The 15,441-nt window shown below is 43.1% G+C and overlaps 1 protein-coding gene across 1 annotated transcript; it reads left to right on the forward strand.

The window, feature by feature from the left end:
* The first annotated feature begins 3,193 nt into the window (after positions 1 to 3,193).
* Positions 3,194 to 15,157, forward strand: LOC133405864 (indian hedgehog B protein-like). Its single transcript, XM_061682891.1, has 3 exons — positions 3,194 to 3,493; positions 8,155 to 8,416; positions 14,061 to 15,157. Exons 1-3 carry the CDS (start codon positions 3,194 to 3,196, stop codon positions 14,738 to 14,740), a joined length of 1,242 nt encoding a protein of 413 aa, XP_061538875.1. The 3' UTR covers positions 14,741 to 15,157.
* The last annotated feature ends 284 nt before the right edge of the window (positions 15,158 to 15,441 follow it).

Here is a 15,441-nt window from a genome sequence, read left to right on the forward strand (position 1 = left end):
ACTAAGCAAAGCAAATTTATTTATATAGCGCATTTCATACACAAGGTAACTCAATGGGCTTTACATGATTAAAAGCATTTAAAAACAAAGACAAAAAAGAGCTTATAAACATTTAAAACATGGGAGGGGGTACAATTAAAAGAGCATACAGTGCAAGAAATATCATTTAAAAGTGGAAATGCTCTAAAAAGCATGAGAGAGTTTTTAACCTGGACTTAAAAATATTCACACTTGGGGCTGACGTTACTTCTGTTGGCAACGTATTCCATTTGTGTGCAGCATAATAGCTAAATGCTGCTTCACCATGTTTGCTTTGGACTCCACTATTTGACCTGAGTCTGTCGAGCTCAGAGCCCTACTGGGTTTGTATTTCTTTCATGTATTAAGTACCTAAACCGTTTAGTGATTTATAGACCAGGACCAGAACTTTAAAATATATTCTAAAGCTGACTGGAAGCCAGTGTAAAGACTTTATAATTGGAGTAATATGCTCTGACCTCTGTTCTGGTCAGAACCTGAGCTGCAGCATTCTGAATGAGCTGCAGCAGTTTAATGCTCTTTTCGGGGAGTCCAGTCAGAAGACCATTACAATAGTCAAGTTTACTGGAGATAAAAGCAAGGATGAGCTTCTCCTGGTCTGCTTGACACATGCAAGCCTTTACTCTGGATATGTTCTTCAGATGGTAGAAGGCAGTTTTAGTAATTGAGTTGATATGCCTGTTGAAAGTCAGGTTGGAATCTATCAAAACACCAAGGTTTCGGACTTGGTCTTCGTGTTTTTTAAAGAGAGTGACTCCAGGTATTTACTAACAGCAATCCTATTTTCTTTATTGCCAAAAACAATGATCTCAGTTTTGCTGTGATTTAATTGAAGAATATTTTGGCTCGTCCAGTTATCTGTTTTAGACACAACACCTCAATTGAACTGTAGTCATCTGGAGATACTGCAAGATATAACCGCGTGTCATTTGCATAGCTATGATAGTCAAAATTAAAGTTCTAAAGAATTTGACCCAAGGGTAGCATATACAGGCTGAACAGGAGGGGTCCAAGAACAGCCCCCTGAGGGACCCCATAGGTCATTACCATTCGATGAGATTGAAAACTTCCAATGGTTACAAAATAACTCCTTTCCTCCAGGTAGGACCCGAACCATTTAATGTCTGTTCCATTTAGTCCTACCCACGTTTCCAACTTGTTCAGCAGCATATGTTGATCTACCGTATCAAAAGCCACACTGAGGTCCAACAAGACCAGAATTGACACATTTTCCGAGTCAGAGTATTCAACCTTACATCATTTAGCATTTTGATAAGAGCAGATTCTATACTGTGATGAGTTTGGAAACCTGATTAAAATGTGTCAAAAAGTACATTTAAGGTCAAGAAATTGCTGAGTTGATTAAAAATAACATTCTCCACAATCCTGGCGATGAAAGGGAGATTTGAGATCGGTCTATAGCTTGCTACCATGGAAGCATCCAGTGTTCTATTTTATAGCAGAGGCTTAATGATGGCTACTTTAAGAGCTTTAGGAAACTTGCCTGACTGAAGTAAGCAATTGACTATTTGCTGCAAATCAGCTAGCACAGACTTTGCAATCGCTAGTTTCAAACTTGAGGACCGGGGGCCAGATCTGTCCCACCACATAATTTTTGGGAGCCCACTAAGGCAAATAGTCTGTCAACTTAATGTTTTTTGCTTAATGTATTTATCCTTTTCATTTTGGCAGAAAACCTGTAACATAATTGCATGTTTTCTTTGCCTTTTGCCCACAAATACCCTGAGAATGCCCGATCTCGGAAGCTCATCAAGGTCTGTCCTGGTTAGTACTTGGATGGGAGACCACCTAGGAATACCAGGTGCTGGGGTTGAGCGGTAGTCCAATCACCTGCTCCTGTAAAAAAAACAAAAAACTATGGATTACAGAAACCGCAATTGTGGTGGCTCTATCTCGCTGTCTGTCTATCTATCTATTTGCATTTTTGCTATGTAATCCCATCTTGACATAAATTGAACAGTTTTCCATGACTTCTAATTTTAAACTTAATTTGTTAAAAATATACAACAATCAAATGCTGGGGCAGTTGTGTATATGTAATATAATGATTGATTATGCATTTACAGTATGTTTTCCACTGTCAGAAAGGAAAGGAAAGGAAAAAAAAAAAAGAAAATCTGCCTATATGACAAACACAAGTTTAACAAAGTATGGAGTGTCATTCAGCAATAGAAAAGTGCCCAATAATGTGTAATAGTAATCAACAAAATGATGCAGAATTACAACAAGGACTACAGTAACAATGGCCCCGAAGAGAAAATCAAAATGTCAAATGGTCACTATAAAATGTTCAACGGGTCACTTGAAAGGGGAAAGAAGAAAATGCCTGCCGGTTTTACTGTGCTTTGTACCAGCACTTGCCAAAGGAAAGGAGCTGTCCATCCAGATTTTTGGTACATAGTGGCGGTTTCTGGTAAGTGCATTATGTGCAGCATACGGGGTGGCAAATGCACCACCAAAAAAAGAAAGAAGAAGAAAGAGAAAAATGCTGCGTGAAATAGTATGACGGCAGTTTATATTGGCGTTTATATGAGGAATTTGCCCCCTTCTTGTGGACTTGTCCTCTGGAGAAGAGATACAGGGTGGGGCTGTGGTGTCTTTGGGGAATGATGGGAAATAGGTGACACTTATTAATAACATGGAGAGGAAAGGGTCAAAGCCACCAGGTGCCATACAAGATCAGAGCGCGGCTGGAGTTGAAGTGACGACGTTACTCACCGGCAGCACTGCCAAACGCTCGGATGGCCCGGACGAACAGGGAAACATTGAGCTGCATGCGGGGACACCCTTGGACCGCCGCGCGCCTCCGCGTCTGACTGAGAGACCGCTTTGAACGCGCCTGCCAAGACAAACTCACCTCGCCTATTTATGCCCCTGCCTCCAAGTGGCCTCGGGACACTAGATTGTCGGCAGCAGGCTGGCAGGTTCCCTCTTTGCACCTCGTCTGCGGCGCGCACCATCTTACGCGCGTGCAATGGCAGCTTTGGGGGACTCGGGTGGGAGTGCGGCTCTTCTCCCAGCACTCTGAAGGTCCAAACTATAGTTTCTCGCTTCGGCACTTGACCCTCTGACCACCTGCCCTGGGGTGGCGGGGGTGGGGGTGGGGGAGGAGAGGACATCGGTCCGGGCTGGAATGCTGCTCCCAAGGCTGCTAACGTGTGTCGCCGCGTGCGCCTTGCTCCTGACGCCGGGCTGCGGGGGCTGCGGGCCGGGTCGAGGCTACGGCAAGAGGCGCTCGCCGCGGAAGTTGGCACCGCTCGCCTACAAGCAGTTCAGCCCCAACGTGGCCGAGAAGACCTTAGGGGCCAGCGGGAGGTACGAAGGGAAAATAACTCGCAACTCCGAGCGCTTCAAGGAGCTCACCCCTAACTACAACCCCGACATCATCTTCAAGGATGAGGAGAACACCGGTGCAGACCGCATGATGACACAGGTGAGAGTGAGACACAGAGCTCCGGCCAAATAATGTAGCTTCCAAGCTGCTTGTGACTTGCGTGGTGCACTTTGACCAGTCTTGAGACGCGTGGATGCGCTTATCGCTTATATGCGCTTTTTCCACCACCCCCCCCCCCCACATTCCTTGTTGACTCAAGGCCGAGAGAGCGCTTTGTTGTGTCTTTGCTGCCAGAAGAAGAGCACGGTCGCGTCTTCCGCCCAAACCGCTTGCAGTAATTGCTTCGTCACATGCAAACTGCAGAGAGTCGTGAACACGTGCTCGTTGCCGTCCCGTGTTCACATCACGCTGGTTTCTGTCGCGTAAGACAGACAGGCGGGCTCCTAATTTCCCCTGAACAGCACACTGCAAGAAATACGTTGTGCAATAAAAGTGTACGACCTCCACGTCTTGGAGCCCTGCTTTGTTGATTGGCACGTACGCAAAACGGATTCCCACAATTTTGCTTTATATTCTGCAGATGCAGACCTTATTTTTAGGCTGTATATTATTTTAAAGCGCGTTCGCGCAATTTACGAGCGCCAGTGCGGAGCACACAGTCCGCCTGTTTATCTTTGACTGTTCCGTGTTACTTTTAGGTTGTTTTCTCAGCGCACACGGACAGAAATAGCGAACGCAGTTGGCCTCTTTGAAAGTGAATTTTTCACCTCCTGGCTTTTTTTTTTTATTTTTTTTTTTTTTATTCGCTTTTCCTGCGCGCTACCGCACATACAGAAGCTCCTGTTCCCGAAGCACACTTAATCACTTTTGTGGCGCGAAGTGGCGACACAAACGTGTAACTTTACTGCGGTCAAATTCATGTTATCGCCGCAGAGGAGAAACTGTCAACACGTTTGACTTTGCGAGAGCGAGCCATCATTGACGCATTGATCAGAGGCAGAAGGTGCGCAAAGGTGCGGATTGTTGGCTTGCGTGTGCAATGTTTGTGCAGCCAGCGGTTTAGTGCACAAACCGCCGTGCATGTGTGCTAAATGGAGCGTCTAATTTATGAAGTCTTTACCGCACAGAGAAAACACCAATGTTTGAATCCCCGGGACCTGTGAAAAGGCAACTGTGGTCACCGGCGCGGGCTATTCTTATCACAACCACCAAGTTATATTGGCTTTAATCCCACTTTGCACCCTTCACAGACTTGAGATGCCGCACCTAACCAAAACCCATTCGCCCGAAATGATCAACATGCAGACAGACAATGTCTGTTCTTTTAAAAAAAAAAGCAATTACAGTCCCCCCCCCCCCCCCCCCCCCCCAGAAAGGTATACTGTAGCCCACTCTATATTCAAGTAAGTGTCATCAAGATCTAGCAACATTTGTCCAAATGGTAGTTGATCATCTTAGTCCAGGGGTGTCCAAACGTTTTCTTCCAAGGGCCACCTCCAAAGAAAAAAATGGAAGGATGCAAGGGCCACTTTGACATTGTTCACGTTTAATTCATTTACCGCTAAAACCAGTCCACATGTGATCAATTATATATTTTATATGCAGTGTATGATGAGTACCCATGCAGATTTCGGGATTTGTTTTTGTTGCTCAGGCCAAAACAATAACAGTGTTGCTTTGGCACCATCTGGTGGCATCTTGTTGCTGAAGTGAGTTGAGGAGCTCCATTTACTCAACTCAATTATAGTAGTCTATTGGTTAGCGCATCTGCCTCACAGTTCTGAGGACCGGGGTTCAAATCCTGATCCCGCCTGCGTGGAGTTTGCATGTTCTCCTCGTGCCTGCGTGGGTTTCCTCCGGGTACTCCGGTTTCCTCCCACATCCCAAAAATGTGGTAAGTTGATTGAAGCCTCTAAATTGCCCGTAGGTGTGAATTTGAAGGCGAATGATTGTTTGTTTATATGTGCCCTGCGATTAGTTGGCGACCTGTTCAGGGTGTACCCCGCCTCTCGCCCGAAGATAGCTGGCATAGGCTGCAGCACGCCCGCAACCGTAGTGAGGAGAAGCGGTACAGAAAATGGATGGATATTGCCATATAGTGGTACAGTTTTTGTGGTCTCACCGTATCACAGATTTTGTAATCATACGTATCTGATTTTGTAGCCACGAGTGCACTTTCGATCGCGACATTGGACAAACGGTAACGAAATAAACCCATCGCAACTCACTCTCATTTGCTGACTCTCTTGTCACTCGCCAGGCCAGGCCCCGCCCTTTAAAGCCACACACATTCAGAGTCACCCCAAGTGGACAAAAATAATACCTGCATGTCTTGTACTATGTATAACATTTTCAAATATAGTATGGTCGCTACTTAGCGGATCTTTTCGTTTATTGGGGAGGTTTCTGGAATGTAACCCTTGTGATAAATGAGTGACTGCTGTATCGTTATAGAGTACTTTCCAAACAACCGCAGCAGACAAAAGTAGTTAATTTCTGCCATCTTGTGGCATCTGAGGGCAATTACAGTACTGTATAAACGTTTTTAGAGGGCTGGCAATTTCAGATGGATTTTTGCTATTTGTGCCAGGGCTTGGTTCCAATCCCGCAGCAAAGCACAAATGATGTTTTTTTCAGCATTTTGGGGTTGCCAGCATGCCTAAAGCACAATAGAATAATTCCACTTCTGCACTGAGCAGCAGTAGAATCACATCTCCACATTCAGAACTAAAATGAGAGCAATCTGTACAAAGCTCATCTTGCCGCAAAGCAGACAGTCGAGCGTACAATCGCGGTTTACACGCTGCTTGCTGCCGCTGAATTGTCTTTATTGATTGTAGCATTATGAATAGAAATTAGTATAATATAATATAGTTACTGTTTTAGTGATGTGTGATTGGTGGAAAATGAGGAAGAGAGTTTTGTTAAAGTTCAGTGCAATAGTGGTCTAAGTCCAAACATCAGTCAAATCTATCAATATTTCATGAAAGATGATAACATTAACTAATACTAAAATACAGATGCACTGGGATACAAACTAAAACACTACTTTTGCATTTTTGAGCAATCTCCACCTCACTTTCTGAGCTCTTTTTCCGGGAGTTGAAGACTGGTTTCGTGTGCGCGCCAATCTTGGAAATGGGAGCTGGACCAATGTTGCACTGACGAATCAGGAAACGTGCTGGGAGCAATAATGGACTGAATCCATGTCAAAATTGGTACGAAACCTTGACTTCAGCCAGTTCTCATCTGACATTTATGCCTTGTCTTTTTTCTTTTCTGTGGTTAACTTAAAAATGACAAGGGAGTTAGCCCATTCTAGTTCTCAGTGGCTCATTTAATGTGTAAAAAGTAAGTAGTGCAATGCAAGCAAATAACAAACCGTGTTAATAGTTAATTTTAGTTTATGCCACGGGACGCTAAAAAAATGGACGACGAGCTGCAAAACGGCCCCCAGGCCTTAAGATGGACACCCATGTTTTAGGTCAATTTGTCAATATTTATGCAGTGTCTAAACGGCAACATATAAACAATACCTGTTTTAAGTCAACCACTTAGTTAACCGAGCTTAAGCTTAGCTTTCCCTGCTTTAGCTAATTGACTTCCTGTCTGTCAGCCAATCATGTCTCACATTAGAGGAAATGGACTTTGTTGCTCTTGGCGTGAACAATCTGGTTAAGGTGTTCGCGAGCACCCGCCAGCTAGACGAACGGTGCAGACGACGGCTTTATTAACGGCATTCTGAGTGGGGAAATAGGAGGGGGCAGTCAATAGGCCCTCTCAACTTGTGTTTGCTTAACCAGACAGCTAAGGCCCACACACCACCCCGACAGCGTCAATCATAAAGCTTCACTCGTCAACCTTCTGACTTTATTGAGAGTCAATCAAGCCCAACAGTAAGTTTATTTTATTTTATTTTATTTATTTATTTTTTAAAATTATTATTAGTTTTTTTAAGGGCAATGTTTCACCTGTCCACCCAGACAAGCTGCATGTATATCAGAGGACATTCATCACCTTTAATTTATCAAACACGCTCATATACTATATTTATTTTAATAATTGCTACTTCTCAGCTTTCTGTCAAAGGCGATTAGGTGAATAGTTCAGGATTTTGGGGTGGCCCACGGCCTACGTATCCCTCTAGAAATGATCCACCACTGCATTGAGCAGCTGCGGAATCACATCTCCACATTCAGAACCAAAACTGGAGCAACCTGTAGTAAATTGACCATCTTTTCATGTTTACTTCATTTTAATCATTCGTATGATTTGCACTTGTCCATTGAGTGAAACAAGAATTGTGGCAAAACGGTTTAATTCGTTACATTCTATCTATTTATGTCATTACTACTGTATGTATTTTTATGAAATACAAGTATAGTGTTATTTAAAAAAAAAAAAAAAAAAAAAAAAACTTTTGGAATCGATTAATTGGGTTTCTGTTCATTTCAAAGGGGAAAGATCAATTTTAATTTGTTCTGTGACAATGCTCGTCACTCAAAATACACATTTTATGGCACTTCTGTAGTTGTCAAGCCCACCCGCCTTTTTGAAAAAATTCATTTTATTTATTTATTTTTTTAAATTACAACGCAGGCTGTATCTAATGCTGTTTTTAGTATATTCTGCATGCCCATGACAAACAAACAATGGGCCACACATGGCACCTGGACTGACGTTTGGGGACTACCGGTGTCGAGTTGATTTGAAAAGGTGGTTACATAAGGGCATATCCAAAGTGTGTGTCTGTGCCACAGCGCTGCAAAGACAAGCTGAACTCTCTGGCCATCTCCGTGATGAACCTTTGGCCCGGGGTCCGGCTGCGGGTCACCGAGGGTTGGGACGAGGACGGCCACCACTCGGAGGAGTCGCTCCACTACGAGGGGCGGGCGGTGGACATCACCACCTCGGACCGGGATAGGAACAAGTATGCCATGCTGGCTCGGCTGGCGGTGGAGGCGGGCTTTGACTGGGTCTACTACGAGTCCAAGGCCCACATCCACTGCAGTGTCAAGTCAGGTGAGTTTAGGGTCACCACTAATGGCAATGTGGATACGCATTTTGAGTCAAGGGTGCTTTCACACCTATACAGTAGTTTGCTTTCTCTGGTTCAAACCAGTTGATGGTTTTGTAAACCTGATCTGTTCATGTGAGATGCCTCAAAGGATGGGTATCTACAACTTGTGAAAAAACTATTATTGTAAACTCAAAATTAGTCATATTTTGGCTTTATTGACTTAATTACTTAAATAACTATCCAGACAGTCTACCACACCACAGTACAGCAGCATATTGTTGAGTACACTACAGTGGGATGCTAAACCATTCGGTAAAGTGGGGTACACACATAACAATTCTCAGAGGTGACAAAAGTACTCACACTCTGTGCTTAAGTAAAAGTACAGGTATTTGTGTAAAAAAAAAAAAAAAAAAAAAATACTGGTATAAGCAGATGTATTCATTCAATTCATACACTTAAGAAAAAGTAAAAAAAAAAAAAAGTACTGACTAAAAGTAAGTACAACATTTAAAAACAATGTTTTAGGTTGGTGCACGAGACAACTCATTCGCCATGAATCATTCTTGGAGCAAAAAAAAAAAAAAATCAAACAATATTCTCAAATAAGGCCCATGGATGGAGAATATATTTCCCTCCAACTGTTGCCGTTGTCGTTAATGCTCCCTGGTTCATGTTCCTCCATGTCGCTGCTGACCCAAAACATCTCAGTCAATCAATATCTCAAGCTATATTTACATCTTTTTGACATTGTGTCATCTCTCACGCAAGTTGAAAAACGTAACAAGTCTAGTATGAGAAAGTAAGGAGCAGAAAATACAGATATCTATTTTCAAGTGTAGGGAATAAAAGTACAAAGTCGTGTGGAAAAATAAGCAAACTCTTCTCCTTGTCATTTTTATTGTAGCGAATACCTTGGGAGACACTTAAAACAACCAGTTGCTCCTCTGTTTGTATCCGGGAACAACACCAGCTTCAGGTCACTTTCTAATTGGGTATCATTATTTTCATGTCAGGATCTCAGGGTCCGTGGATCGGCCCAACTATGTGTTGAGAAGTTAGTATAATGGTGGTGTACGTTGGGAGGATGAAGTAGGTGAAGCCTTTGGATTTTCTTCAATATGTGCAAAATTTGCTCATAAAACGTGGTCTGATCTTCATCTAAATAAAAAGAATAAACAGTCTGCTTAAACTATTACCACCGAAACAATTATTCATTCATCCATCCATTTTCCTCCGCTTATCCGTGGTTGGGTTGCGGGGGCAGTAGCTTTAGCAGGGATGTCCAGATTATCCTTTCCCCAACCACATCTGGCTCACAGTTCTGAGGACCGGGGTTCAATCCCCGGCCCCGCCTGTGTGGAGTTTGCATGTTCTCCCCGTGCCTGCGTGGGTTTTCTCCGGGCAGTCCAGTTTCCTCCCACATCCCAAAAACATGCATGGTAGGTTGAGTCTCTAAATTGCCCCTAGGTGTGAATGCGAACGGTTGTTTGTTTATGTGTGCCCTGCGATTGGCTGGCAACCAGTTCAGGGTGTACCCCGCCTCCTGCCCGAAGCGAGGTGGGATAGGCTCCAGCATTCCCACGACCCTTGTGAGGATAAGCGGCTCCGAAAATGGATGGATAAATTTCAGCACTGTTGCTTCTCTTCCAAGGAGTAATCAACCGTCCTGTAAAGATGACTGCATAAGCACAGCGCAGAATGCTCAATGAGGTAAAATAAAGAAACAAATCCATAAATAACCCCTAGATTGTCAGCTGAAGACTTAAAGAAATCACTGGTACACGCCAACATCTCTGTTGACAAATCGACCATACCTAAAACATTAAACAAGAATGGGGTTAATGGGAGAACACCAAGAAGGAGGCCGTTGCTGTCTTAAAAAAAAAAACATTCCTGCACGTTTGAAGTATGCTAAAGAGCACTTGGATGTTCCACAGCACTACTGGCAAATATTCTGTGCACGGATGAAACCAAAGTTGAAATGAATCTTTGGAAGGAACACACAAAGGCGTACATGGAGGGAAAATGGCACAACACACCAACATCCAAACCTTATCCCAACTGTGAAACATGGTGGAGGGTGCATGCTTTGCTTACTCAGGGCCTGGACAGGATGCTGTCACCAATGGAAAAATTAATTCACTACAAGTTTATCAAGATAATTTGCAGAAGAACTTGAGGCCATCTTTCCAAGAGTTGAAGCTCAAAAGAGGATGGGTGTTACAACAGGACAATGATCCAAAACACACAAGTAAATCAACAACAGAATGACTTCAGGAGAAGAAAATACATGTTCTGGAGGGGTTCAGTGAAAGTACTGACCTCCAACCGATTTTGCTTTTGTGGCATGACATCAAGAGAGCTATTCAGACCTGAGATTCCAGGAATTTTGCTGAACTGCAAGAGTTCTGAAGAGAGGAATGTTCCAAATTTCATCCTGATGGTTGCGCACGTCTGATCTGCAACTACAGGAAATGTTTGGTTGAGGTTATTGCTGCCAAAGGAGGGTCAACCAGTTATTAAATCCAAGGGTTCTTTTACCCCCCCACACCACAGAAATGGTGGGGTTTCCTTTTGACATTTTGTTGTATAAAACAATTATTTAGTTTACTAAAATTAGTTTAATAAAAATAATAATAGGAAAGGTGGGCGCCTGGTTAGCACATCTGCCTCACAGTTCTGAGGACCATGGTTCAAATCCCGGCCCCGCCTGTGTGGAGTTTGCATGTTCTCCCCGTACCTGCGTGGGTTTTCTCCGGGCACTCTGGTTTCCTCCCACATCCCAAAAACATGCGTGGTAGGTCGCTTGAAGACTCTAAATTGCCCTTAGGTGTGAATGTGAGTGCGAATGGTTGTTTGTTTCTATGTGCCCTGCGGTTGGCTGGCGACCAGTTCAGCGTGTACCCCGCCTCTTGCCCGAAGAAGGCTGGGATAGGCTCCAGCACGCCGGCGACTCTTGTGAGGATAAGCAGTACGGAAAATGGATGGATGGATGAATAGGAAGAATAATAATAGTTGTTTTGATTAAAAATAGTTCAGTGCATAGTGGTCTAAATCCAAACATCAGTGAAATGGATCAATATTTTATGAAAGATAATAAATAATATTCACTTCTCTTAACAACCAAATGCACTGGCACCCAAGCTAAAATACAACTTGGGCCTGTTGCACACAAAAGGATTTTTTTTTTTTTTACATCTTAAGAGATTGTTTATCTTTTAATACCACACTTGAAGGTAAAAAAAATAAAATAAAAAAAATCAGGCTTTCAACAGTCTTGATTGTACCGTGTGTAGTGTGCTCCGCTTATCTCAACACAGTACACCACAGACAAAGATTCTGTTCCACCACCGATCTGGAATCTAGTTTTCCAAGACAGAAGTCTCACGTCTCAAAAGTGATCTACCAATAAAAGAAGAAGAAACAGCAACAACCAGGAAGTACAAGACACAACATGGAAACCTCACTTTCTGGGATGTTTTTGCAGGGGGAGAACCTTGGTTTCAGGGCCGCGGCAATCTTAAAAATGGGAGTTGCCCCAGTATTGTAGTGCTGAATCAGGAAATGTGCTGAATGGAATAATGGACTGCCCCGTATATGTCAAAATTGGAAGTAAATTGGAAGTCCTTGATTTGGACCAGTATTCATCCTAAAGATGTCTTTTCTCACTCATTAATGTACTTGACTTAAAAATGACCAAACAGATTTAGCTCAGTTTTTTGATGTGGTCATAACCCCGAACCATTTGATGACTGTTCACATCATCCCGAATGAACCGCACTGAGGAGGCAGGGATGAGTTTAATTATAACAGACCAAAGCACGGTCGCGTGAAAGCACCCTCGACTTCCCGAGTGACCCAACTGCTGTAAATCAGAACAGTACATAAAGCCCTTTTCACTCGTATGACCACGAAAGGGGCTACAGTCGTGTAGTTATCAAGGTTGTAACTGTCACAATTGTCAGCACTGAATGTTATGTCGCTTCAAGCCCAGTGACTAAAACGTGTGACCTTGAAAGTCAGTCGAGTAACATGCAGACAACACAAGACAAGCTGGACCGCTGCTTCCTCTGTCCTGTCCCTGGTTTCGCTGTCCCGGCTCAGTAACCTATCTGCACTTTCGTCTTTTCCCTCCCTCCCTCCCTCCCTCCCTTTCTGCATCCCGCTAACCTCTTCACGATGATGATCACGATGCTGCGACTTAGCAAAACTAACCCGAGTGCGTGTGACGCAAACGTGCTGAAAGTCTCACGTGCATGTGAAAACAGACGCAGATACACCACTTGAAGCCCAAGTACGCTGCTGTATACTTTAAGCAGTAACTAAGATTCTCCTCTTCTTTCCCTCTTTTCCTCCTTTTCTCTCTCCTTCCCTCCCAGATCGGGTTGCGAGGGTGCAGTCCTTGACCTGATTACAGGGGCAACCAATCAAGTTGGTATCTTTTTGGGTTCTCTTTTTTCCTTAAATTGAGACCGGGAAAGAAATCATTCTTGTGATGGAACAGATCCAGCAAATACATTTTAAGAGGACCATACTGAGAGTCATCCCCGATGTTGGTCTGCTGTTTTTATTGTGCTAATTGTAAACTCTCTGTTAAATAGTTTAAACTCTTGCTTTAAATCTTTATTGACAAGAGAATCATGCGAAATGAATCAACATGAGAATTTAATATTGCGTTAACCCTAAAGCCTTGTTGGATTTTATTACCCTTACACCTTTTTATTGGCCATTTCTGTCCAAGTACAAACAATTTGAAAGATTTTTTTTTTTTTTTTAAATGTTTTGCTTCTTTTATTGCTTAATTTTAAATTCACATCAGTTATTGTTATAAGTATGAAAAAGCCATTCATTTAATTTTTTTTTAACCCTTTGCACAATGCGTAGGTTGTAAAACAACCAAAAATGTTTTAACATTTTTTTAATATACAGTATATTGACTCAGTACTGTACCGTCTTCATGAGTCTTTCTCCAGCCAACAGAGCAAGCTTCCACTTCCTAAGTTAAATTTCCATGATCAACAAAGTGTATGTCAATTTCTTAAAATCAAAATTGCCATTCATAAGCCATTAAACGGCTCTTTTGGAAATCGATAATATTACAAAAGTGCTCCCTCGTCCCAAAATTAATAAATGTCATTTAGTCGAAAACACCGATTTTTATTAAAAAAATTTATTTAAAAAAAAACATTAAGTGTTGAGTCTAGACTTAAACCAGTTTTGAACAAATTGTCTGATTAAATCCAGTAAATGATGAGGAATTGAAAAATGTGGGTTTCAATTGGTCAACTGAGGTCACAAAAGGTACAATTTGATGTAAACAGTGTATTATTGCTATATTGAAAGAGGTTGGAAAGAGGTTGGAAAATGATAAAATCAGAAAAAAAAAAATTCCCAATCTTGAAAAGTTTTATTAGATTTACATTAACACAGCCAAATAAATGTAATTAAAAAAAAAAAGGAAGCTCGGTGGACACAAATAGCCAGCGTAGAGCCCATAGATGAAAAAAATAAAATACAAAATCCTGTCAAGGGTACAATGTCAATTGTTCTGTTAGTGCTGAAAAAAAAATGTAACTGCATCGAAACGATAAGCTATAAATACCTGACTACTAATTGCAATAATTGTATCTTCCTGCCTTTCAGACCACTCAGTGGCAGCCAAGTCTGGAGGTTGTTTCCCGGGCGACGCCTTGGTCATTGTGGAAAACGGCCTCCAGAAGTCCATCCGTGACCTGCGCCCCGGTGAACAAGTCCTGACTTTGTCTGGCAGAGACAGTCGCGCTGAACTGGTGTACAGCCAAGTCCTGACCTTTCTGGACCGTGACCCAGGAATACACAAGCTCTTCTACACCCTAAAGACCGAAGGTGGTGCGCACCTTTCTCTGACCGCCGCCCACTTGCTGTTTGTGTCTCAGGGTAACTGCTCAGACGGGGTGCCGCCCACTCCTAGCTCCCTGAGGACGGTGTATGCTTGCGACGCTCGGCCGGGCCAGTGTGTGCTGGTGGCCGACGGTAGATTGGGAACTCTTTCTCGGGTCGCGAGTGTCACTGTGACGGAGAGGACGGGGGCGTTCGCTCCTCTGACGGCACAGGGGACCCTGGTGGTGGATGGGGTGGTGGCGTCCTGCTATGCGGTGGTGGAACAGCATTCCTTGGCTCACTGGGCCTTCTCGCCACTCAGGCTGATGCACAGCTGGACCGGCACCAGTGGTTACCGTGGTGATGGGGTCCACTGGTACGCTGAGCTTTTACACTGGCTGGGGGGGATGCTGCTGGACTCCGGACACCTCCACCCACTGGGTGTTGCCGCAGCCCACAGGTGAGGACGGAAACTGCAACAAGATAAGCCAATAGAACTATACGATGGATGTTTGGATAGCTGCTAAGCCTCATGGGAGTATCACTTGGGTTGCGAAAGAGGAGTCCAGAAGTGTTAATTCATCAGACAGACTGACTATAGATCATATACTAACATGTAAACTGGTCTTAATCTCCTGATGTAGAACAATGAATTAAAAACAAAAATCAACCATTGTTGACAAAGATGAAAGCGAATGTTATCACAACAGTGTACCATCTACTATGGAGTCCTACTGAAATGACAAGTTGCACACTAACTACACTGAACAAAAATATAAGTCAATATTCACCTTTGTTCTTGTTCGCATTTTTGATCGAAGACTTTCACTGTGCACAAAAGAAGTATTTATCTCAAATGTTGTTCACAAATGTGTCTAAATCAGGGTTTGTGACCACTTCTACTTTGCTGATTTCAACGTTGTCAGAAAATCCGTCAGTATCTGGTGTGACCACTATTTTCATTATGCAGTGCAACACATGTTTTATTATTTTTTTTGCATAGATGTGCCTTAACACTGACCCCCAGCCCCAACCCCACCCACAATACCGTGACACTGCACCTATTAGAGTGGCCTTTTATTGTGGACAACATACTGTAAGGCACACAAAGGCGTTACACTGCACGAGGAAAATGGTCACACCAGAAACTGACTGGTTTTGGGAC

This window comes from Phycodurus eques, chromosome 1 (assembly GCF_024500275.1).
Source record: "Phycodurus eques isolate BA_2022a chromosome 1, UOR_Pequ_1.1, whole genome shotgun sequence".
In the NCBI taxonomy this organism is placed as follows: domain Eukaryota; kingdom Metazoa; phylum Chordata; class Actinopteri; order Syngnathiformes; family Syngnathidae; genus Phycodurus; species Phycodurus eques.

What these genes read in the sequence shown, in the direction of transcription:
- LOC133405864 (XM_061682891.1), top strand. Translation starts at nt 3,194, where the DNA reads ATGCTGCTCCCAAGGCTGCTAACGTGTGTCGCCGCGTGCGCCTTGCTC. An exon ending in CAGACCGCATGATGACACAG is followed by an intron (nt 3,494 to 8,154) that starts GTGAGAGTGAGA and finishes TCTGTGCCACAG; the next exon opens with CGCTGCAAAGACAAGCTGAA. An exon ending in CCACTGCAGTGTCAAGTCAG is followed by an intron (nt 8,417 to 14,060) that starts GTGAGTTTAGGG and finishes CCTGCCTTTCAG; the next exon opens with ACCACTCAGTGGCAGCCAAG.